The sequence below is a fragment of the Rhinatrema bivittatum genome, chromosome 13, assembly GCF_901001135.1.
Source record: "Rhinatrema bivittatum chromosome 13, aRhiBiv1.1, whole genome shotgun sequence".
In the NCBI taxonomy this organism is placed as follows: domain Eukaryota; kingdom Metazoa; phylum Chordata; class Amphibia; order Gymnophiona; family Rhinatrematidae; genus Rhinatrema; species Rhinatrema bivittatum.
The window spans coordinates 80,624,380-80,647,174 of NC_042627.1; the positions used below are offsets into that span (position 1 = coordinate 80,624,380).

The 22,795-nt window shown below is 42.9% G+C and overlaps 1 protein-coding gene across 1 annotated transcript in view; it reads left to right on the top strand.

The window, feature by feature from the left end:
• Positions 1 to 22,795, top strand: part of MAP2K5 (mitogen-activated protein kinase kinase 5) — a 244,975-nt gene that overhangs the window by 114,064 nt on the left and 108,116 nt on the right. The window contains exon 16 of the mRNA XM_029575965.1: positions 88 to 159. Coding sequence (XP_029431825.1) covers positions 88 to 159 — 72 coding nt within the window. The remainder of the gene's footprint in view (positions 1 to 87; positions 160 to 22,795) is intronic.

The following is a 22,795-nucleotide window of genomic DNA, read 5'->3' on the forward strand; positions in this document are numbered from 1 at the left end:
AGAGCTGCCTTTGGAGAACAGGGATTTTTTTTTACTTCTTTACGAGTGATTCTTGTAGATTCAACCTAACTTTCTTTCTTTCTTCAGCCAGAGCGAATTTCAGGAGAACAATATGGGATTCATTCTGATGTCTGGAGCTTGGGGATCTCTTTTATGGAGGTGGGTACATCCAGCAGAATGAGGATTTCAGCTTACTGTAAGCTATAAATAATATTACCCTTGCTTCCCACCCTAATCTGAAATATAGATTTAATATCTCTGCCCCTCTGTATTTATTTATTTAGGTTTATTTCCATGGTTCGAGGTGGGGATCGTATAGGGGCCAATGCTATAAAGGGCACCCGGCCTAGCACACAGGTTAACGTTGGACGTGCTAGACTAGCACCCGATGCAAAAAGGAGATTAGCGTTGGTGATAGCGCTCATTGCTTGTAAATTCCATGTAGATAAGGCTATTAACTATTTCCACTCCCCGATGCAGGAAATCGCTGACTGCCCAAAGCACAGTTTTTAACTCCGACCCCAGAGGTGGTGTTGTCAACCCGTGAGTCAGGGTCTCAGGAGAAATTTAAAAAATAGTGTCCTGTGTGGTTCCTCCTGCCTAGTATCATTGCGATACTTAAATCTACTGCTTGCAGTTTTTAAGAATAATAGTATAATGCACAATAGACCCGCTCCAGGCCGATTTTACCCCTTGCTAATGAGTGTGTATATTGGGTAAAATTGACCTGAAGTGGGATAAAATGGAGGCTCGTATTGAGCACCTGTTGCAGTTGTGGGTGCCCGATGCACTTCAGTGCTAGGGCCGCACAATTATTCCCTTGTGCGTCCTTTTTAATGCAGCAGCTCATGTAAATATTGCATCGGGCGCCCAGGAGATGTGGCTGTGCACCACGTTTAACACGCATCTTATTGCATTGGCCCCATAGATAGAAATCTTCTAAATTCTCACTGACTCACTCAAGATTTCATCATCCAGTACAAAATCAGTACGTGGGCAATTTTCAGAAAACCACATGTCGGCAAACTACGTATGGACTTTGGCACCTACATGCTTTCAGGGAATTCTGAAAGAGAAACTAGAGAGGATCATGTTCCAAGCTGCTACTTTTGCCTTCGATTAGAAAAGGCAGGTCCCTGGGAAGGACTAGTGACTGCTTCCACTTAGTGTTAAATACATTTAAGCCTTAATTTTAGTCACTTTGGGCCCAAACCTGGTAAATAAATTCCCGAGGCTGGGAGTGAGCTATGTATGCGCCTGGTAAAAACAGCTGCTCTTCTGGGTCCAGAGGGCCTACAGGGATGATAGCAATGATGCGGCAACACCTGGAATTAAGGCAGCGAGCACATTGTCGTCTTAGACAAAATATTTATTTATTTATGTATTTATTTTTATTTGTAAAGTTTTTCTATAGCGGTGTTTGGACCAGGGACCGTCACATCGGTTTATAAAATCATAGAAATACATATATACACATAATAATAATAAATTAAATTCAATGCAAATAAGGATAAACTAAATTCAGTTCATATTACAAATTAAAATAATAAGTAAAACATCTAAAATAAACCAACTAAGTAAAATATCTAAAAATAAGTAACAGAAAATAAAAACCGAGGTAGAGCATCACGGGTTAATTGTATCTGGAGATCATGAAACATGTAACGTCAAGTTTGCTTAGCCTGTGCCTTCCTTAAATGCTTGATTAAAGAGCCATGTTTTAAACATTTTTCTGAATTCTGGATAAAAACCCTTTGTTTGCTGACCTTAAATTGCGTTGTGGTGTGTGAAGCCGTATAGTAGTGTTTAGCCATTCGACCTCTTTTCCATAGACTGCTTTATGTAAGATGCATAATGTTTTGTATTGTATCTGCTTTTCGATGGGTAACCAATGTAAATTCATTAATACTCTTGCTGCAGAGTTTTGTAATATTTGTAGGAGTCTGATAGTTGAATGTGGTAAACCAAGGAGCAAAGAATTGCAGTAATCAGTATCAGTGAAAATTAGAACTTGTAGTACTGTTCTAAAATTGTTTAAGTTTAGTAAACATCCAGAATCTTCATTACTTATGTTTTCTTCCTCATTGTTAAAAACTGCATTTTTGAACTGAACAATTCATTGTAAATCATTCACTTCCATCTTTGGAAACTTTACCATTCTACAGGTTAATACAACATGTTAAAGTTCCTATCTTTTCTTCTTCTTACTCCTAGTTGTACGTATCCTTGTTTATTGTAACTGTATTTATAATATGTATATTACATATTTGGTTCTATGTTCCAGTTATTACCCCATTGTTTACTGTAAACCGGCTTGATGTGATGTTATCACGAATGCCTGTATAGAAAAAATCAAAATAAATAAAATAAATAAAATAATGGTTTTAGTGTTCTGATAGCCACCGCGATATGGTTTTTAAAATTGAGTTCTGGGTCCAGATATATGCCAAGGTCCCTTATTTTGTACCAAGTTTGATTTGGAGGTTTTCATATTGAACATGATGATTATTGTCTGTTGCTGGTATTTATTATTTAGCTTTTTTCTTTATTTAAGCTTAGTTTCATTTGTGTTAAATCACATTAAGGTACATAGCTGTAGTTTGAAAAGTTTTTTCAAGGGTGTCTGTGATTGGGATAACGATCTGGATGTCATCTGCATAAATATAATAATTTAGACCTAGGCCTGAGCTGAGGTAGCAAAGAGGTATCCTGTATAAATTGAACGGAGCCTTGTGGTACTCCTGTTTCAAGTTTTATAAGATCAGATGTGGAATTATTAATATTGACTCGGTAAGTTCTACTGTTAAGAAATGAAGTGAACCATTCAAGCGTCTTACCGCTTAGACCACTTCCTATGAGTCTGCGGATGAGAATGTTGGGATTGACAGTGTCAAAAGCTGCTGAAAGATCTAGCATCAACAGTAGATATTTGTGACCGTTATCAAATCCTCGTAGTATTGTATCATGACGTGAGAGGAGTAGGGTTTCCGTGCTGAAGTTTTTTCTGAAACCAAACTGTGCTAGGTAAAGTATGTCGTTTTGTTCCAGATGCTCATTTAGTTGTTGTAAGGCAACTTTCTCAATTAATTTAGCAATAAACGGTAAGTTAGAAATCGGTCTATAATTATTCAGTGAAGTGTTGTCTAGATTCTTTTTCTTTAATATTGGTTTTACTATTGCTTGTTTTACCGATTCTGGCAAAATGCCTTCATGTAGAGACTTGTTAATAATAATAGCAATTGTTGGGGCTCTTACTTGTGAGATTTGTTTTCGGGTCTGTATGGGTGTTGGGCGGGATTTAGTATTAATCTTCTCACTTCAGTAGTTGAAGTGTTTCAAACTTGGACCACGATGTATTTGCTTTTGTACTCATGACAATTTCTTGAGTCGTTGTTTTTTTCCAGGTTTAAAGCAAGGGTATTAATTTTATTTTTGAAAAACAGTGCTAATTCCTGGCTAAGGTTTTTGTTTGTCTCTATATTTACTTGTGTTGGTTCGGTAATTAGCTTATTCACTATGTTAAAGAGGGTTTTTGGATTTTGTGAGAATTTTTTAATTTCTGAAAGAGAGAAGTGTCCTCACCCAATCAGGAGCTTTCCTTAACTTCCCTGTTTAATGATCGTCTGAGTTCAGATGTATTCATAGTGATGGACAGAGTACCTCTCGTATGGGACACATGCTCAGAGCTTGGCTGAGCAACCTCATCTAGAAATCATACTTTTTGAAGACAAAATACTGCCTTATAAAGCTTCCCTTATACAGTCCCAAAATACAGTGAGAGACTTGTCTGTACTCGGCAGAGGACGCAATTAATGCTCACTGGATAGAGAAAAATGATGAGACGTGAGGTGAGGAGAAGACGAGCAAAGTGAGGAGTTACAAGAACAGAGGGATCAGGGAGGAGGAGGAGCGTTAGAAATCTAGACGTGTGTGAGCAAACTGATTTATGCAAAATTTTGAGGAGGAGAATGTTTTCACTTGGACTCTAGAGAATGATGTGAACTGCAAGGCAAGAGATTTAGATCATGCTTTGTGAGTGGTTCCCAGATGTCCTCCTCTTCCTTTGGGCTTTGGCTCGTTGTAACTGGGCCTTTGCCAGGACCCTCCTGCCTAACCCAGCTGGTCTGCATCTCCTTCCAGAACCGTAGGTGTCACGCTTGGGAATTCTCTCCACAGCTGGCACAAGGTGCAGAATGTGGGCTCAGTCTCCCTTGTGGGAGCTTGCAGCACTGCCGCTGGGCCATGGTGCCAGTGTGCTGTCATCGTTAATTTTAATAATCTTTTGGCCTTTTCTTCTTTACGTTTTTGTAAGTTATGGGTTATACACTTAAAGCTGAAAGAAATCAGAAGAACTAGGGGTCATGATTTGAAACTCCAGGGAGGACGACTCAGAACCAACGTCACGAAATATTTCTTCATGGAGAGGGTGGTGGATGCCTGGAATGCCCTTCTGGAGGAGGTGGTGAAGACAAAAAAAACAGTGAAAGATTTCAAAGGAGCATGGGATAAACACTGTGGATCCCTAAGGCTTAGAGGATGGATATGAGGAAAAGAGCGCATGGGGGTTATTTGCTGGTGCAGCAGTTACTACCCTTAACCAATAAGCCTTCATACTCTTGATGCAACTGCAACATTGCTCTCTGCTTCAACAGCAGGGGGAAAAGGGGAATTAGATTCAGAGAGCAACAGCAACCAACAAGGACATTGAATTGCACAGACTGGGAAAACAACTAAGCATGGGAGTAACTTGCTGATACGGCGGTTACTACCCTTAACCAATAAGCCTTCGTACTGTTGATGCAACTTCAACATTGTTGGCTGCTTCAGTGGCAAGAGGTAACGGGGAATTGGACTCAAACAGCAGCCAAAAAAGGCCCTGACTTTGACGGGCTGGGAAACAGATAATTATAAAGGTGGCTTGTATGGCCAGCAGTTACTACCATAAGCTTTTCTGCCGTCATTTCTATGTTTCTATAATAAGAAAACACTGGCATCCTAGCTTATAGAACGCATGTTTAATCATGAAGACAAACATCTGGTCCGCTGGGAGCTGGAAGATACTTCTGAGCTCCCAGCTGCAGTTAAGGGATTTGAGGGTGGGCTTCTTTGTTATTACATTTGGGGAGTGGGGGAGGAGAGGGACTGGCTGCAAAGAGCTGACATTTGTTTCCCTGGGGTGGAGTTGTGGGTGATTGGGCTGGGGGTGGGGGGGTTTAAGAATCGCTGATAAGCAGCTGCATTCTTTGAATATAGACAGTTATATGGGTACACGTAGTGGGATAACTTTGAAACCTTTCGGGTGATATTCAAAGATAGGTTTCCGAGTTATCCTGGTAGAAATACCTGATTAGTTTTATTCGAGGCTGCTCAGTGGAACGTGTATCCCACTGACTATCCCTGTAAGTTTAGCTGTTAAGTTATCTGTTTTAGGTATGTCTGAAAATTCAGCTCATTGAGTCTGGAGAGGGAAGATTGAGATGATGGTGCCAGAGGGGTGGAGGGAGAAATTAGGGAAGAGAAAGTGATGATGCTAGGGGGAGGGGGGGGTGGAGGGTGTACATGGAGATGATGCCAGGGAAGATTAAAGTGATAATGGTGCCAGAGGGGTGGAGGGAGAAGGAGGAGAAAGTGATAATGCCAGGGGCTGGAGGGAGACAGTTTGGGCATCAGGAAGGAAAGAAGGTGGTGATGTGAGGGAAGAGGGAAGGGAAAGTGTGATGAAGATGACTCAAGGTTGGAAGGAGAAAAGAAGGTGGTGATGATGCCGTATGAGAGTGGAGGGAGAAGGAAAGTGGTGATGGTGGTGATGCCAGAAGGGTGGAGGGAGAGGGAGGGTGATGATACCAGGGGGTATGAAGGGAGAGGGAAAGGAAGAAGGTGATGCCGAGGGGGAGGGGGGTGGGGGAAAGGAAGATAAGATAAGATGATGATGATGCCAGGGTGGTATAAAGAAGAGGGACAGGAAGAGAAAGTGATGGTGCCAGGAGTGAGAGGAAAGGGAGAGTGATAATACCAAAGAGTAGAGGAAGAGGGAGAGAGTGATGGTGCCAGGAGTGAGAGGAAAGGGAGAGTGATAATACCAAAGAGTAGAGGAAGAGGGAGAGAGTGATGGTGCCAGGAGTGAGAGGAAAGGGAGAGTGATAATACCAAGGAGTAGAGGCAGAGGGAGAGAGTGATGGTGCCAGGAGTGAGAGGAAAGGGAGAGTGATAATACCAAAGAGTAGAGGAAGAGGGAGAGAGTGATGGTGCCAGGAGTGAGAGGAAAGGGAGAGTGATAATACCAAGGAGTAGAGGAAGAGGGAGAGAGTGATGGTGCCAGGAGTGAGAGGAAAGGGAGAGTGATAATACCAAGGAGTAGAGGAAGAGGGAGAGAGTGATGGTGCCAGGAGTGAGAGGAAAGGGAGAGTGATAATACCAAAGAGTAGAGGAAGAGGGAGAGAGTGATGGTGCCAGGAGTGAGAGGAAAGGGAGAGTGATAATACCAAAGAGTAGAGGAAGAGGGACAGAGTGATGGTGCCAGGAGTGAGAGGAAAGGGAGAGTGATAATACCAAGGAGTAGAGGCAGAGGGAGAGAGTGATGGTGCCAGGAGTGAGAGGAAAGGGAGAGTGATAATACCAAAGAGTAGAGGCAGAGGGAGAGAGTGATGGTGCCAGGAGTGAGAGGAAAGGGAGAGTGATAATACCAAGGAGTAGAGGAAGAGGGAGAGAGTGATGGTGCCAGGAGTGAGAGGAAAGGGAGAGTGATAATACCAAGGAGTAGAGGAAGAGGGAGAGAGTGATGGTGCCAGGAGTGAGAGGAAAGGGAGAGTGATAATACCAAGGAGTAGAGGAAGAGGGAGAGAGTGATGGTGCCAGGAGTGAGAGGAAAGGGAGAGTGATATACCAAGGAGTAGAGGCAGAGGGAGAGAGTGATGGTGCCAGGAGTGAGAGGAAAGGGAGAGTGATAATACCAAGGAGTAGAGGGAGAGAGTGATGGTGCCAGGAGTGAGAGGAAACGGAGAGTGATAATACCAAGGAGTAGAGGCAGAGGGAGAGAGTGATGGTGCCAGGAGTGAGAGGAAAGGGAGAGTGATAATACCAAGGAGTAGAGGAAGAGGGAGAGAGTGATGGTGCCAAGAGTGAGAGGAAAGGGAGAGTGATAATACCAAGGAGTAGAGGAAGAGGGGAGAGAGTGATGGTGCCAGGAGTGAGAGGAAAGGGAGAGTGATAATACCAAGGAGTAGAGGAAGAGGGAGAGAGTGATGGTGCCAGGAGTGAGAGGAAAGGGAGAGTGATAATACCAAGGAGTAGAGGAAGAGGGAGAGAGTGATGGTGCCAGGAGTGAGAGGAAAGGGAGAGTGATAATACCAAGGAGTAGAGGAAGAGGGAGAGAGTGATGGTGCCAGGAGTGAGAGGAAAGGGAGAGTGATAATACCAAGGAGTAGAGGCAGAGGGAGAGAGTGATGGTGCCAGGAGTGAGAGGAAAGGGAGAGTGATAATACCAAGGAGTAGAGGAAGAGGGAGAGAGTGATGGTGCCAGGAGTGAGAGGAAAGGGAGAGTGATAATACCAAGGAGTAGAGGAAGAGGGAGAGAGTGATGGTGCCAGGAGTGAGAGGAAAGGGAGAGTGATAATACCAAGGAGTAGAGGCAGAGGGAGAGAGTGATGGTGCCAGGAGTGAGAGGAAAGGGAGAGTGATAATACCAAAGAGTAGAGGAAGAGGGAGAGAGTGATGGTGCCAGGAGTGAGAGGAAAGGGAGAGTGATAATACCAAGGAGTAGAGGCAGAGGGAGAGAGTGATGGTGCCAGGAGTGAGAGGAAAGGGAGAGTGATAATACCAAGGAGTAGAGGCAGAGGGAGAGAGTGATGGTGCCAGGATTGAGAGGAAAGGGAGAGTGATAATACCAAGGAGTAGAGGCAGAGGGAGAGAGTGATGGTGCCAGGAGTGAGAGGAAAGGGAGAGTGATAATACCTAGGAGTAGAGGCAGAGGGAGAGAGTGATGGTGTGCTGGGTGTACTACGACACAAAAAGTTGAGAATCACTATGAGGTTCATACTGTATTTAGCCAATGTCTGGACAGCTGGATAAACTTATTCAGCTAACTTTGGAGGAATATTCATTAGTGCAGCCGCACTATTGACTATAGCCAGCTAACTTTAGAACAGCTCTTTTGCACAACCAGACTTAACCAGATAATTTATCCGGCTAAGTCTGAATATCAGAGTTAGCCAGTAACTTATCCAGCTAGTGTAACTCCTCCCAGAAATGCTTTCAGTTGCACCTAAGTTATCCGGCTCATAGGAGGTTCAGAACTAAATTGAACAGTACAGGGGCAGGACCTAAGGTGCTGGACCAGATTAGAAACCGGCTGAGGGTGGTGGCAAATGGGGCTCCCGCTGAGGAAAGAAAGGTGGTGCATGATGTGCCTCTGGGATCGGTCCTGGGGCCCGTTCTGTTCAGTATCTCTGGGAGGGATAATGCGGAGGGGACAGGAGGAAAAGTTTGTCTTTTTGCAGATTGACTCCCTTGAGGGAGTGCTTTTCATATTTATTAATCTAAGAAAACCTGAGGAATGATCAAGCTTGAGGAGAAAAGTTTTAATACTAAAACAAGCAGAGTTTTAGGGATTTGAGGGAATGGTACACGATACGAGGTGAGATGCCGATGGTCTCAAAGAAGTGATTGCAGTCATTGATTTCAAGGTAACGAAACAGTGTGACAAGTTGGTGGCCAGAGCTAGAAGGATGCTTAGGTGCATAGGTAGGAAAGGAAGTGGCTATGATGTTATATGATGCGTTGGTGAAGACCTTACCTCCAGAAGGTTATAGACAGAGTGGAGATGGTCCAGAGAAAGGCACCCAAAATGGTGTGGCGTCTGCATCCAAAGCCCTATTAGATGAGACTTGAGGATCGAAATATGTTGACTTTAGAGGAGAAGAGAGACTGGGAGATGTGACAGAGACATTAAAATATCTGAACGGTATTAATGATAGACTAGAGATAAACCTTTTCCATTGGAAGGGAAATTCTAAAACAAAGGAGGCTCAGGAGCAATGTCAAGAAATATGTCTTCACAGAAAGGATGACGATGCCTAAAATGCCCTCCTAGAGTGGGTGATGGAGGCTAAAATAGAAACAAACGTTAAGAGGGCATGGGATAAGCACAAAGGAGCCTTGGTCGGGGAAAAAGTAAAAGAGCAGAAGCACAGTCTGGCAGCACATGTTTAAGTGTTTAAATAATTCAACAATTAATTTTGGGGTTGCAAGAATGAAACATTCAGAAGTCCTACATCAGGGGCAGTGATGACGGAACCTGCATCCCGGGCTGTTCAAGCTCACAGAATCTTATCAGTGGACTCTGAAACAGTGTCATAATCTGCTATGCTGGTGGGAGGAGCAATCAGATAGGAGTAGAATCTGATGTATTCTGTAGGCGGAGTAGCAATCTGTTGTATAGACTGCTGGAGATAGTAGTGGGTGGATCCTTGGGCCGGTGGCAGATGACCACACCCCCCGGGGAAAGATCCCGAGAGGGACCACCGGCTAGGTTTAGAGTTAGGAGACAGACACACACTAGTTCTTTTATTAAACAGGTCTTGAAATCACCAGAGGTGGCAGTAGTGAGCTGTAGTGCCCGGCAGGGCTGAAGTCCTTCAGATACCGGAACAGTGATCCCTGGATGGCTGAGCTGTTGAGAAACTGTAGATAGTGAGTAGGCAGGGTATGCAGAGTTCATGAACAGAACTTAGATGACAACACTCACAAATTGGTCTCAGGGAGCTCAGGAGCTGGAAAGGTTAGGCCCTCGAGGAGCGATTACCCAGTTCCAGGGAAAGCTCTTGTAATAGGCTACAAAGAGCAGGCACAGACAGAAGACTCCAGGCACTTGGTCCGAGATAGGAAAAGTTTTTATTCTTTTTCTTTTTGCCAGCAAAAATAACAGATGCAGCTGAATCGCTCAGTAAGACTGCACCCCCCTCCCAGGCAGGGAGTAACTTTTTATACATTCCACATTTCTTATCTTTCGCACATGCGTTCTACACACTGCTGAGCAAGCATATCCCGGCTGAGGGGCTACTGACCCTCCCTAGACACCCTGGAACTTTCGTGAAACTTCTCCCGTGTTCTGCAGGAGAGGCTGCCGGGACTTGCAGTTCTGGAAAGGAATTCGCGAGTCTGTAGTAATACTGTCCTGCACATAATACATCCATTGTTCTAATCTAGGTTACAGACTTGACAGGCAGTGAAAGCTTATCAGAGAATAAGAACAGCGAAGCCAAAAATGAAAACGTGCTGACAGAGAGTTTCTCAATGTCCTAACTACAGCTGTATTGCAGACTGTAAGTAAACCCGTCATGAAGCAGGGAATTCTGGTACATGAAGTCCTGTTTGGCAGGAGTTTCAGATTGTCCTCTGTCAGGGTGAAGCCTTCAGCCCACTACACTCTGAGAGAGCGATGGTAACTCACAATGATGTAGACAGTGATGGCTTCCAGGCAGAAGAGAATCAGCAGATAGTCAGGAACGAGGGCCCTCGAGGAGCAAGTACCAGTTCCTGTCAGTAAACCTGAAAGGCAAAGAGAGAGCAAGGCCCCCGAGGAGCGGGTACCTCTGGTAAGCCCGAGGAAGCAGAGTAGCTAGAACGAATCCTTGCTAACTCCGTTTGTTAGCGATATCAGAGACCTTTAAATATCGGAAGTGGATGACATCATCTCAAGGGGACGCCCCTGAGGTTCGCGCCCTTGCTGGTACTTCAATTGGAGCGTGCATGCGCGCACGCCCTAGGCTTCAGGCAACATGGTGGATCTGCAGCGTCGAGCCGGTCCGGGGACGCCGGAGAGAGACGGCAGGGAGACGCCGCGGCAGCCAGCCATCCTTCAGACCTGGAGGGAGTCGCCACAGAGGTAAAGAGGGCGGAGTGGAGACGTCGGGCAGCGACGGTCACAAAAACAGTGAGAATCCTCTAGTAAATATCAATCAAAGAAAAGTTAGGGAGACCCACCTCCAGATGCTCCCTATTGGACTAATATTAGGTGTGGTCCAAATAGCTGTATATAAGGAGTTCCAGCCTGCCACACCTTTGCTAGTCCAACAGTTTGCTCTTTGTTATCCTGTTGCCTGGCCATGTTCCTAGTTCCTGCTATGGTCTTGGTCTCCAGCTATACTTCTGCTTCATGCTCTGGTCCTAGTCTTCAGGCCATTCTGGTTTCTACTCTCATGTGGAAGTTCTGGCAGCCACCTGCACCCAGGGGCTCAACCCACAGGGAACAGTGGCTGCCTTAGGTGGAAGATACCAGCTCCAGACAGCTTGTCCTCTCACAGTACGCCTAATATCCTTAGTAGAGCGAGCCATGACAGTTTGGACCAGACCAAAATAGTGGTTGGGCTAAATGAAACAGCTTTCTGTACATGTGAAGGACCTTATGGAGGGCCCTTCTAGAAGGTGACACCATTCCTAAATTCCTTATAGCCTGAAGTTCCTTGTCATAGATTTAATTCTTTTCAGCAGCTGTAAACTTATGAGAGTAGAAGGCATATAGAGGAAGGAAGTCTTTAGATCCCCTACTTTGCAATGGTATAGCTCTGATAGCCACCCTTGATGCATCAGCCTCCACTATAAATGGTCATTGTGGGTCTGGGTATACTAGGATTGGGGCTATCGGAGAGGCCTTCAGCTGATCAAATACCATTTGTTATTCATGGGTCCACTTGAGCAAGGTCCACTTCTTAAAAATCTCCGTTAGAGAAGCTATCAATTTGGAAAAGCCCAGGATAAAATGTTGCTAAAAGTTCACGAACCCCAGGAAGCTTTGGACTTCCTTAATGTTTTTCGGGACAGGCCAGTGGTCCATTGCGCTGACCTTATTGGGGTCCAATTGTATTCCTTCAAGCAAAGTTATGTGTCCTAGGAATTCCGCCAATCGCTTGTTGAATTCACATTTATCAAGCTTGGCATACGGTTTATGTTTCTGGTGATGTTCCACACTGGTATTGGTTGGCCTGATCTTTGGAAAATATCAAGATGTTATCCAGGTAGATAGCTACCGTCTGATCTGATATTTTCTTCACCAGGTTTTGGAAGGTAGCAAGGGCATTTCTTAAACCAAACAATATGACCAGGTATTCAACATGGCCATAGCGTGTTTGAGACACTGTCTTCCATTCATCTCCCTCTCTAATCCGGACAAGATTATATGCTGCCCTCAGATTGAGTTTAGTGAATATTTTGGCCACATAAAGGAGCCTTGGCTTTGCAAGAAGATGTGTGATGGGCTTTTAGGCCAGAGGCATAGCAGTGTGAGTCTGTACTGGGTGTTGCAACAGCAACCAGAAATCTGAGAGAAACATGCAATATACTACTTTAATCAGCATTCAAAACAGAATTAAACAACATATAATTAATAGTGGATGTGCCCACTGTTAGCTTGCAAAGCAGCTTTAAAACGAGTGGGGTATGAATACAATAAATTTTGAAATCAATATTTTCCAAATTTATTAAGACCAATTCCAAATTTCAACACAAAATTTTGGTGGAATAATGTCCCTGACCACTTTCCTTCAACATTAAACTCTTCACTTCATGCTTAATAATGGCGCCTATGTTTTCGGTAGCATTCGTCTGGAGAGTTCCTGGCCAAACATCATTACCCCAAAAATCATTGCCATTTTCTTTAAGCAGCTGTTGCTTGGCGTTGGTTCACATGCATGGTGCTTTATCATGGACAAAAGTAACTTTGCCTACTATCAAATCATTTTCTGGATCATTCAAAAATGGGATAACATTTTCAGATAAAACTGTATTCTGAAAATAGGCATCATCCCAAGATTCCCCACATTCTTCGATTTCCCACAACATTTTTTTGCTGTGAACATGACAAAAAGACAAATGGAAGCAAGGTTTCTGACAATTTGGCGATAATGTTCCTCGTTGATAATTTCATTCAAAGTTTTTGACCAAACTCGATCATTTGGAAAATTTGGTTTTCTAATTGACCAAATGAAAAATTTGTTGGAAGACACTAAATGAAGGAACTCCTCTTCATCCCAATTTGATAACCAATTCGCCAGCCAGAGCACATATTGGATATGGGTTTCGGTTTTCAACGATTTAGAAATAACATGAAACACTTGGATATCAGCCCTGACTCAATAAAGATAAACTGTTCCTCTATCAACTTTTTTTCTTCTCTCATCCAAAATCGTTCGCACCAGCCTTTTTCTGCTTTTTGCTGGAATTTTTAATAAATTTTTGGCTTTCTTGAGACAGTTTTAGCGGTCGACTGTTACCAAATTCCATAAAACACTCCGCAGTCTTGCTCCATGTCCTCTGAATCCAGCTTTCACTTTGACCTAATTTTTCGGAAATCCACTTTTTTGTAATAAAGGTTGTTCCAGCATCACGCACCTCACGAAATGCAATATACTTAATATGGTCAGTCTGACGCTGTTTTTTGGTATCGTATGTTCTGGCCATAAATAATAAATTTAAGTAATGCGTAAGGTACCGTTAAAATCCAACTTGAATGGCTACAAAATGGTACAAAAATGATATTAGCAGGATAATCCAGTGGGGCGCTGGGGGGAGGAAAAGGTTATGCAACACCCAGTATACTGTCAAAGCAATCAATGTTCGGCTATCAAGGGCCTCCCCACATGGAAGGTGCATACCTGGAGAGGCTAGGCCCGAGGTGTGATGGTGAAGTCCAGGGGCTGGACAGGAGTCAGGAGAGAGATGTGAAGTAGGATCATTGGAACTAGATAGAAAGGCAGGAACACTGGAACAGGGCCAGGATCAGAGGCCACAGGGCTAGCTCTTCTGTGTACCTGAGAGCCTCATATGGTGGTCATGGTTTAGGGCACACACAGTGCTGGTCTAATAGAAATCCTGCAGAGAGGCATGTCAGAGTCTACAGATTAAATATTCTTTAATTACTTGGGGAACCATCAGTCCTTGCAGCGACGCAGCCTGCAACCCCAGGACTGCGGGTTCAAACTCCACAGACCCTGTCATAATTTCCCCACCTCTCTAATAGGTCCCAAACCTAACCTGGAGAGAGACAGTCTAGAGCAGGCATGGGGCCAGATTTTACAACTCTAGAATCGGGAGCAATTGCCTTTTCAGAGGCAAGTGGGACTATATAGAGAACTGATAATGAACTTACCAGCACAGAAATAGTCACTGGAGCTGTATTGCCAGCTGGCACTGACGTCACCAGTGTAAGGACTTGAGCTGAAGCTGAATTCATGGATGCAGAAACTGGTCCTGGAGCTATAGAGTCAGCTTCACTGGTGCAGAGGCAGCTGATGGTGGACTTCATTCGTGCAAGGACAGAAATGGAGTTGAAGAGGCAGCAGCTGATGTGGACTTCACTGGTAAAAGAGCAGGCACTGGAGCTGTAAGGATGGCTGGCGCTGACTTGACTGGTGCAAGAACCAGGACTGAGATACAGATGAGCACCTCTTTCAGGTGTAAGTTCATGTGAGGGAAAGAGAGAGGCTGGCTCTGGAACTGGAGATTCAGACAGCTTAGCGCCCCCTTCTGGGCACAAATCCAAGCAAGGCAAAGTGAAACACTGGCTGCACGGACAAAACTTTCCTCAGATCAGGCCCCCCCCCCCAGGCTTGAGCAAAGATCCCCACAAATCCTGGATAGTCTTCAAGGAAAGGGATGTTATTCTCAAGCCATAGGCAAGCCCAGCTTAAAGCTTTTCCTGATAGGAGGAGAATCAATAAGGGCCGCCTTAGCCTCCTCACTAGGGTAGTCATGAGGATGTTTCTGTAACGAGAAACAGCATTGCTCCTTGAAATTAAGAAACTTCCCTTGAGTACTATCAAAGCAATCTGGGAACTGTCCACAGGGGTCCCAAGGGCCTGCTGCAGGTGTCTTTTGGAAAGCTGGAGTCATCGACGGAGTAGCTGGAATCACTGGTGCATCCACTGGAGCTGTGGTTGCAGCCTGGAGTGGAATTGCTAGAAGAGCTGCAACCATTAAGCCTTCTGCTTCACCTTTGATGCAGCACCAACATTACTCTCTGCATCAGAGGAAATTCGAATTAAACAATTACCAACAAGGGCCCTGAAGTTGGTGGTCGGTGAAACAGATAAGTGTGGGAGCTTGCTGGGCAGACTGGATGGGCCGTTTGTTCTTTTTCTGCCATCATTTCTATGTATCTATGAATCAATCGAGTTGCTGCAATGGGCGTGCAGTGGGGCATGAGTGCAAGCATGGAGTCTTTCATACTCTTGGAAACCCCGGCCAAGGGGCTTCCCTTCAATCTAGCCTCAGGCTTGGACTGGTCAGGGCTATCAGGGGCCTCCCTGAATGGAAGCTGTAACCCTGGAGAGGCCTGAGTTATGATGGTGTCACAGCAACAGCACAGGAGCAAGGACTGGCCTGGCACCAGGGAGCTTCTGCCTATACCAGCCACATCCCCCTCGGCTTCTGCTAGCTGAATGTAATCTGCTTTAAAGTGCCGAAAAGTGGAATATAAAAATAAAACTTAAGGAGCACACAGGTAACTAAAAGCACCCACTAAAACAGGACAGGGCTGGACCAGAGCCAAGAACTAAAGGGTGTCCACTAAACAAGACGAGAAGACTGAGACAGAACACTCGAACAGATAGCAAAACGCCACAAAGAAGACCAGCACAAAACCAGAAGGCTACAATAATTGGGCCAGAAAGCAGGATCAAACAGAATAGGATGGGTCAAACACACAGAACAAGGCAAGGCAAGGAATCGGTACACAAACAGAATAAGAGCCAAGGTGCTTACAGGGAGGCAGCCTTATATCCTGTGAGAGTGCTGAGGCAGTGCTGGAGTTGAAGGACCAAGGCAGCAGGTTACATAGCTCACTGAGGGCTCCTGCTGGTGGGAGAACAGCGCTGCAGACAGGTGGAGCCCAGGAGCTGGACAGGAACCAGGCGAGAGATGTGGAGCAGGAACAAGACAGGAACACTGTAACAGGGTCAGATTAGAGGCCAGATAGAGAGCACTGCTGCAGAGCAGATGCCGTGAAGGTTGCTTGGACCAGCACTGTGTGCCTTCCAGTGTGGTCTCATTTTGGGGCAAGCCCAGTGCTGGTCCAGTATTATTATTTATTTATATTTTGCTTTTCGGTACTTCAAAGCAGATTACATTCAACTACTGTAGTTATTTCCCTGTCCCCAGAGGGCTCACAGTCTGTCCCTGAGGCAATGGAGGATGACATGACTTGCCCAGAAGACATTCTGCAGTTCAGGCACCGTCAAATTTGACAGACGCCCTTCATGGTCCTCAGGAACTGTACCCCAACATTCCTGGGAGGTACAGCATTGCAGCTCCTAGCCCAGTTTCCTCCATCTCCCATGACTGGGAAGGGGGAGTGGTTGACTGCTACTGTTTGACATACAGTGACTTCTTATGTACCTACCCTGGGGACCTTTAACAAAAAGGAATTCATCCATCTGGAATTAAATATAAAAGATAAGTTTCTGATCTATCGGTTCTTAATTATATGATGGAATGTTGAGTAATTTATTTGTCTTACTTTGCAATCTACCCTGAGCGGAGTAGACCTTGAGGTGAATTTGGCTTTATGAGAAATAAATTGAGACTAATTAGCCTATGAATTGATGTTATGGGCGGATAACAGCCGAGAATCTTGCTGCAGTGCTGCCTCTTTATAACAAGTGGGCTGGGAGTCAATGAGTTTAATATGATGCATGCTCATTATAGCACAGCGTAACCTAAAACACTTTGAAATTAACTGTGTTCTAAAGTGAGAAGATGGTACTAAACTCCGCATAATGCAGATTCTTTTCCACTGACTTTGAGTGAAACAGCTGAGACCCACTATGTTGGGTAACATTGGGGTAGCTTTGGTGGTAGCGGGCGAGCACCTTGGGGAAGTTGGGTTTTTCAGCATTGGATCAGTTGTAAAAAGGTCTTTTTAGAAGATGTGTAGGGTATTCAAACAATTATTTGGTGCAGCTCCAAAAAAAAAAATTTGAGGTATGCAAGAGGAGCAGCCACCATGGAGACTCCCTTTGCATCCTCTCTGCACACTCAGGATATGATGATTTTTATTTGCCTGCAGTGGCAAATACATTTTAGTTAGAAATTTGTTTTTAAGTCCCAAGTGGAGGTGAATTGACCCCTCTGAAACTTTATATATTGACCTAGAATATGCCTAAATCAAAATGGCATCCAAGTGAAACTGACAGGATTAATGACAGACATCTAACAGGCTTACACACTCATGTGTGCTTCCAGCTTACCTATGGTACAGATACATTTTGGGGAGAGGGGGGTTGATGCTTAGAGCACAGAACTTGCAAACCAGTATAAACATTCTGAGCAAGAAGCATAGAAATATGTTGGCAGAAAAAGATTGTCTGCTTATCCACATAACTGCTGAGCAATATATTCCCTATCACTCCCTCAGAGATCCCCTTGAATTCAGATACTATCCTAGACTCCACCACCTTCACTGGGAGGCCATTCCCTGCATCCTCCATGCTTTCTGTAAAGATTTATTCCTCAGTCTACCAGTTTTCACCCTGATCCCAAGAGACTCCTTTCCATTGAAAGAGACCCTTTCCTGTGCATTGATTCCTCTGAGTTATTTAAAAGTATCTTCAAACCACCAGCTCTTGACCTTGGTAATTTTTAATATTATGCCCTCTAACAAAGTACGGAATCTAGGCATACAACTGGATGAGAATCTCATGATGAAGAAACACATCAAGAAGCTAATCACATCTGGCTACAACAAGTTAAGGATTCTACAGCGTCTGAAAACCTTTATTTATTTATTTATTTATTTATTTCCTGATTTTTCTAGACCGATGGTGGTATAAACCTTCACACTGGTTTACAATGTTTCTTTACAATAAATTCAACATAGTATACAATAAATCATAAAAACACTGAAAAGAATCATAAAATCTAACTTAAAACTATACATTAAAACTCTAAGAACTACACTAAGTGTATGACTAATAACATAACATCTTTTAAAATGCTAACTTTCGAAGACTTTCGGACTGTATTGCAAACCTTCATTTTCTCAAACCTAGACTATTACAACTCCCTAGTTCTAGGTCTGCCCGAATATCTCTTAAAGTCATTACAAATATTGCAAAATGCATCTGCAAGACTCTTACTAGGAGCCAAAAACTACGATCACATTTCTCCAGCACTAACATCATTACACTGGTTACCCAGTTCACTTCCAAATCCAATTTAAAGTACTAATTTTAATATTTAACATCATTCACTCAAATGACACCGATATGAGTGGCATATCATTACAACCTTACAATCCCCAATAATCATTAAGATCTCAAAATAAGGGATTACTCTCCGTCCCCAACATATGAAGCTCACACCTGACACAGGTAAGGGATCGTGCCTTTTCCATTGCCGGACCAAATCTGTGGAACACCCTACCTGGAAGGCTATGACTGACTGATTTATTTATTTATTTATTTATAAACTTTTTTATACCGATATTAGTAGCGACATCATATTGGTTTACAGCAGAACGGCAGGTGGAAATTCAATAAACAGGTATTGGGAAGGGGTTGCATAGGAACAGAGAATTAGCAAAGAAAAGGAACCGGAAACCAGTAAAACATCAACTATCCCAGTTGATAGTTTGATAGTTGATAGTTTGATAGTTGATAGTTTGACTGATCCCAGACAAAAAGAAATTCAAAGAGGAGCTAAAAACATGGCTCTTCAAAAACGCATACAACCTAACCTAACTCAATAAGAAGAAAGGAGTCTCTAAATTGACAATGAACTAAACAATTACATTATCAAAGAATTCTCGCTCAGATACACTCAACCTAAAGTGAAGAACAATTATTTATGCATACTGTTCATCATGTACTACGCCTTTTCTCACCATGTCATCTACTATTCCTCTTTCAAGTATCATCCTGAGTCATGAATGTATTGATCTGACCCTATGAATGTATAGACCCATATTATGAATGTCTCATCAAACTATCGAATAGCCATGATCTATGAATGTCTCTTGTGAACCGTTGGGATCTTTATTAGGAATGACGGTATATAAAATGCTCAAATAAATAAAGTCTCTATCATATCTCCCCTATTTTTCATTTCCTCTAGGATATACATGTTTAGCTCTTTAAGTCTATCCCCTTATGCGTACAGTGCAGATCACTGGCAATTTTAGTAGCCTCCCTCTGGACCGACTCCATTCTGTTTATATCCTTTTGAAGGCGTGGTCTCCAGTATTGTACACAGTTTTGTTTCATGCATAGAAGAATTTCATCCCTCAGATTGTATTGCTCCCTAAATACATGACTGCATTTTTTAGCATTTAATCTTAGCTGCCAGGATCTAGACCGTTCCTCAGGCTTCACTAGATTCTTTCTCATGTTTTCCACACTTTCTTGGCTGTCTTCGCTGTGGCAGATTTTATCATCCGCAAAAATACAAACCTTTCCCGATAGTGCTTCCGTGATATCACTTCCAAAAATGCTGAAAAGTTCTTGTCCATCATACCACGCCCCTTTCCTTGGCGTGAGCTCCATTTACCACTACCCTTCGTCATTTCCCACTCAACCAATTTATAACCCAGTCATTCATCTTTAAGCCCACACCAAGTGTACTTAGTTTATTTATAAGTCACCCATGCAGAACCATGACGAAGGCCTTATTGGAATCCAAATATATTACGTCTAATGCTCTCCCCTGATCCAACTATCTGGTCTCTTAGTCAAAGAAATTGATCAAATTTGTCTGACAAGACCTACCTCTGATAAAATCATGCTTTTAAATGATGTTTTATGCTATGCATTTTAGTTTTGTTGTTTTAGATATTTTTTTATATGCTGTAATCCGCCTTGAACAATTGTTTGGTAAGAATCCAGAATATTAAGAATTTGTAAATAAAAATTAATAAATTCTGCCATGCACCTTCTGATCTGTTGCATTCTAGAAACTGCACCATCCTCTGTTTTAGCAGCAAATTCATTCATTTATTCGCCACGGAGGTCGGACTAACTAGCCTGTAGTCCCCAGCCTCTTCCTTCCACTTTTATGAAGAGGAACCACATCTGCCCGTCTCCGGTCCTACGGAACTACTCCCGACTCTTAAGAAGCATTGGAAAGGTCACCAGCGGAGCTGCCAAAGCTTCTCTAAAGTCCTTTTAATACCCTCAGATGTATCTCATCCGGGTTCATGGCTTTATCTACTTTAAGTTTAGTTAGTTCTCCTTGTACACACATTTCTGAAAATCGAAGTTTACCTTGCTTCCAGTCCTATTTGTGCCTATTTTCTGTGGTCCTGTTCTTGACCATTCCTCAATGAATACCAAACTGAAAAATGTGTTGAGCAATTCTGCTTTTTCCTCATCAATCTCTCCATATCCCTCCCCTTCAAGTCTCACACATCCTCTTATTACTAACATATTTTGTGATTCTGTTTTACTGTAGTTGCTATTTTCACTTCCAGTTGCATTTTTGCTCTATTTTCCCACCTTCTGTTACCTTTTCAAAAATTCGTTGCCTGCTTTCCTCTTTCTGCAATTTCTTGTAGTTTATGAGCACTAAACTTTTTTTCTTACCTTTTCATCTATTTCTTTAGAAAACTATAGCAGCCTCTTTTTCTTCTTACCTTTATTTACTTTTTTAACCGAATGTTTAATTGCCTTTACAATATCTGCTTTTAGTTTTGCCCACTGCAATTCTGCTTCCCTTAGATTTTTCCATCCAGCTAATGACTCCTTGAGGTTCGCCCCCATTTTAAGACATTTTTCCTGGAGAAAGCTAGATAAATTCTTAGTGTCTTCTTTCCCTTTCACCCAACACCAAACACATTTCTTGATTTTTAGAATGTTAACCTAACTTGCTGTATTAGATTTAACACACACTAAGAATTTACCTAACTTTCTCTATTAAATCGAATACAGATGAAGAATTTACTTAGCTTTCTCTATTAATTCTGAAATGCACAAGAATGTACCTAGCTTTCTCTATTAGATCCAACACACACTAAAAACTTACCTAGCTTTCTATATTAAATCTAACACAGAGACTATCTTTTCTGCCCCATGCTTTAAGTTACAAAATTTCCCAAAATATCAATACTTATAAATTATCTTCAATCACCAGCAAAATCACCTTCTGCTCTAAGTACTCCCTCAGGATTGTGCAGCCTTGAAGGAGCAAGGTCAGTTGGATTGCATTGGAAGGAGAACATCACCATTGTGTAGCAGAAAGTAATTCTTTAGCTAGGACCTGCTTCTCTAGGTGATGCATTATCATCTTGCACCGAGGATGGGTATCCAAGAGTTTATTTATTTTAAAATATTTATAGTCTGCTAATTTACAATTCTCAGCAGATTTAAACAGTACATACACAAAATAAGCAAATCTGTCACAATAAGGTAACACAACAGCAAACATAGAACAGCAGTTGAACCCACAATATACAGCAAAACAAAGGAACAGAATCATATTAAGCTGCTAGCCGGGCACATATAGTCCAGAAATACTATGTGCAACATCAATCAGAGAAAGAAAGTGTGAACAGATGTGTCTTTAGCATCTTTCTCAGCCGAAGCAAGTCATCTTCGACCCTAATGGTCTCTGGTAACTCATTCCATAAGACTGGGCCAGCTAAGTTGAAAATTCGCTCTCTGGACTCAAGAAAATGTCCCTGTTTGAGTGAAGGAATAACTAGGAGATGTTCTGAGGATGAGCAAAGTGATCATGTGGGACAATATCTTTTAACTGCAGAGGTAATACAAGGGAGAGTAAGAGTATGGAGGGCCTTAAAAAATTATGACAAGGGTCTTAAAGCACACCCACCAAACTACAGGTAACCAATGCAGGTTGGCCAAAATTGACAAGATGAGATCATGTAATGAGGCTCCTGAAATCAGCCTTGCTACAGAATTTTGCATCAGCTGTAATGCTCTAAGGAGGAAGCTGGCATGCCCAATAACAAAGAACTGCAGTAATCAAGCAGGAAGAGAATAAGTGCTCGTTACTGTCCACAGCTCAGAGTGCTCAAGAAAAGGTTTTAGTGCCCGCAACATACGCATTTTAAAACAAGAATTTCTCACTAAGGAATTAATATGCGAGGCACATTGACAGTGATGAATCCACAAGGATTCCCAAATTACGGACTTGTAGACTAATTAGGATGGAATGTTCCTCAAAAACAAAACAAGATGGTACATTGTCTGGGGCTGTGTAGGTTAACAACAAGATTCCTGTCGTCTTGATGTTTAATGCTGGTCTGTTGTCAGAAAGCCAACCTCTCACCTGAGTCAAATAGCTAGATAGTTTATGCATTGCGGAACTGAAGGTGGAAGAGAGAGGAAAAAACAATTGTATGTCATCTGGGTACAACTTGAATAAAACATCCAAAGTAAAAAGAAGTGGGCAATGAGGAGCCAATAAATGTTGAACAGCATTGCTGAAAGTGAGGAGACCTGAGGGACTCCTGTTTGCAGAGGATAAGGATCAGATAATGCATTACCAATTGTGACCTGAAAAAAGCAGTTAGAAAGATATGACAAGAACCAAGCCATCATGGTGGAAGATACACCCAAAGACCCTAAGCAATCAAGCAGTATAGCATGATTAATAGTGTTGAATGCTGATGATATGTCTAATAAAACAAGGAAAAACTTCTTCCCAGAGTCAAAATTGTGTCAAATAGTATTGAAGAAATTCAGTAGTAAAGTTTCAGTATGATGGAAGGAATGGAAACCAAACTGAGGACAGACTAGAAGATAATGAGCATCCAAATATTCCTACAACTGTGTAAAGGAAATCTTGATAATCT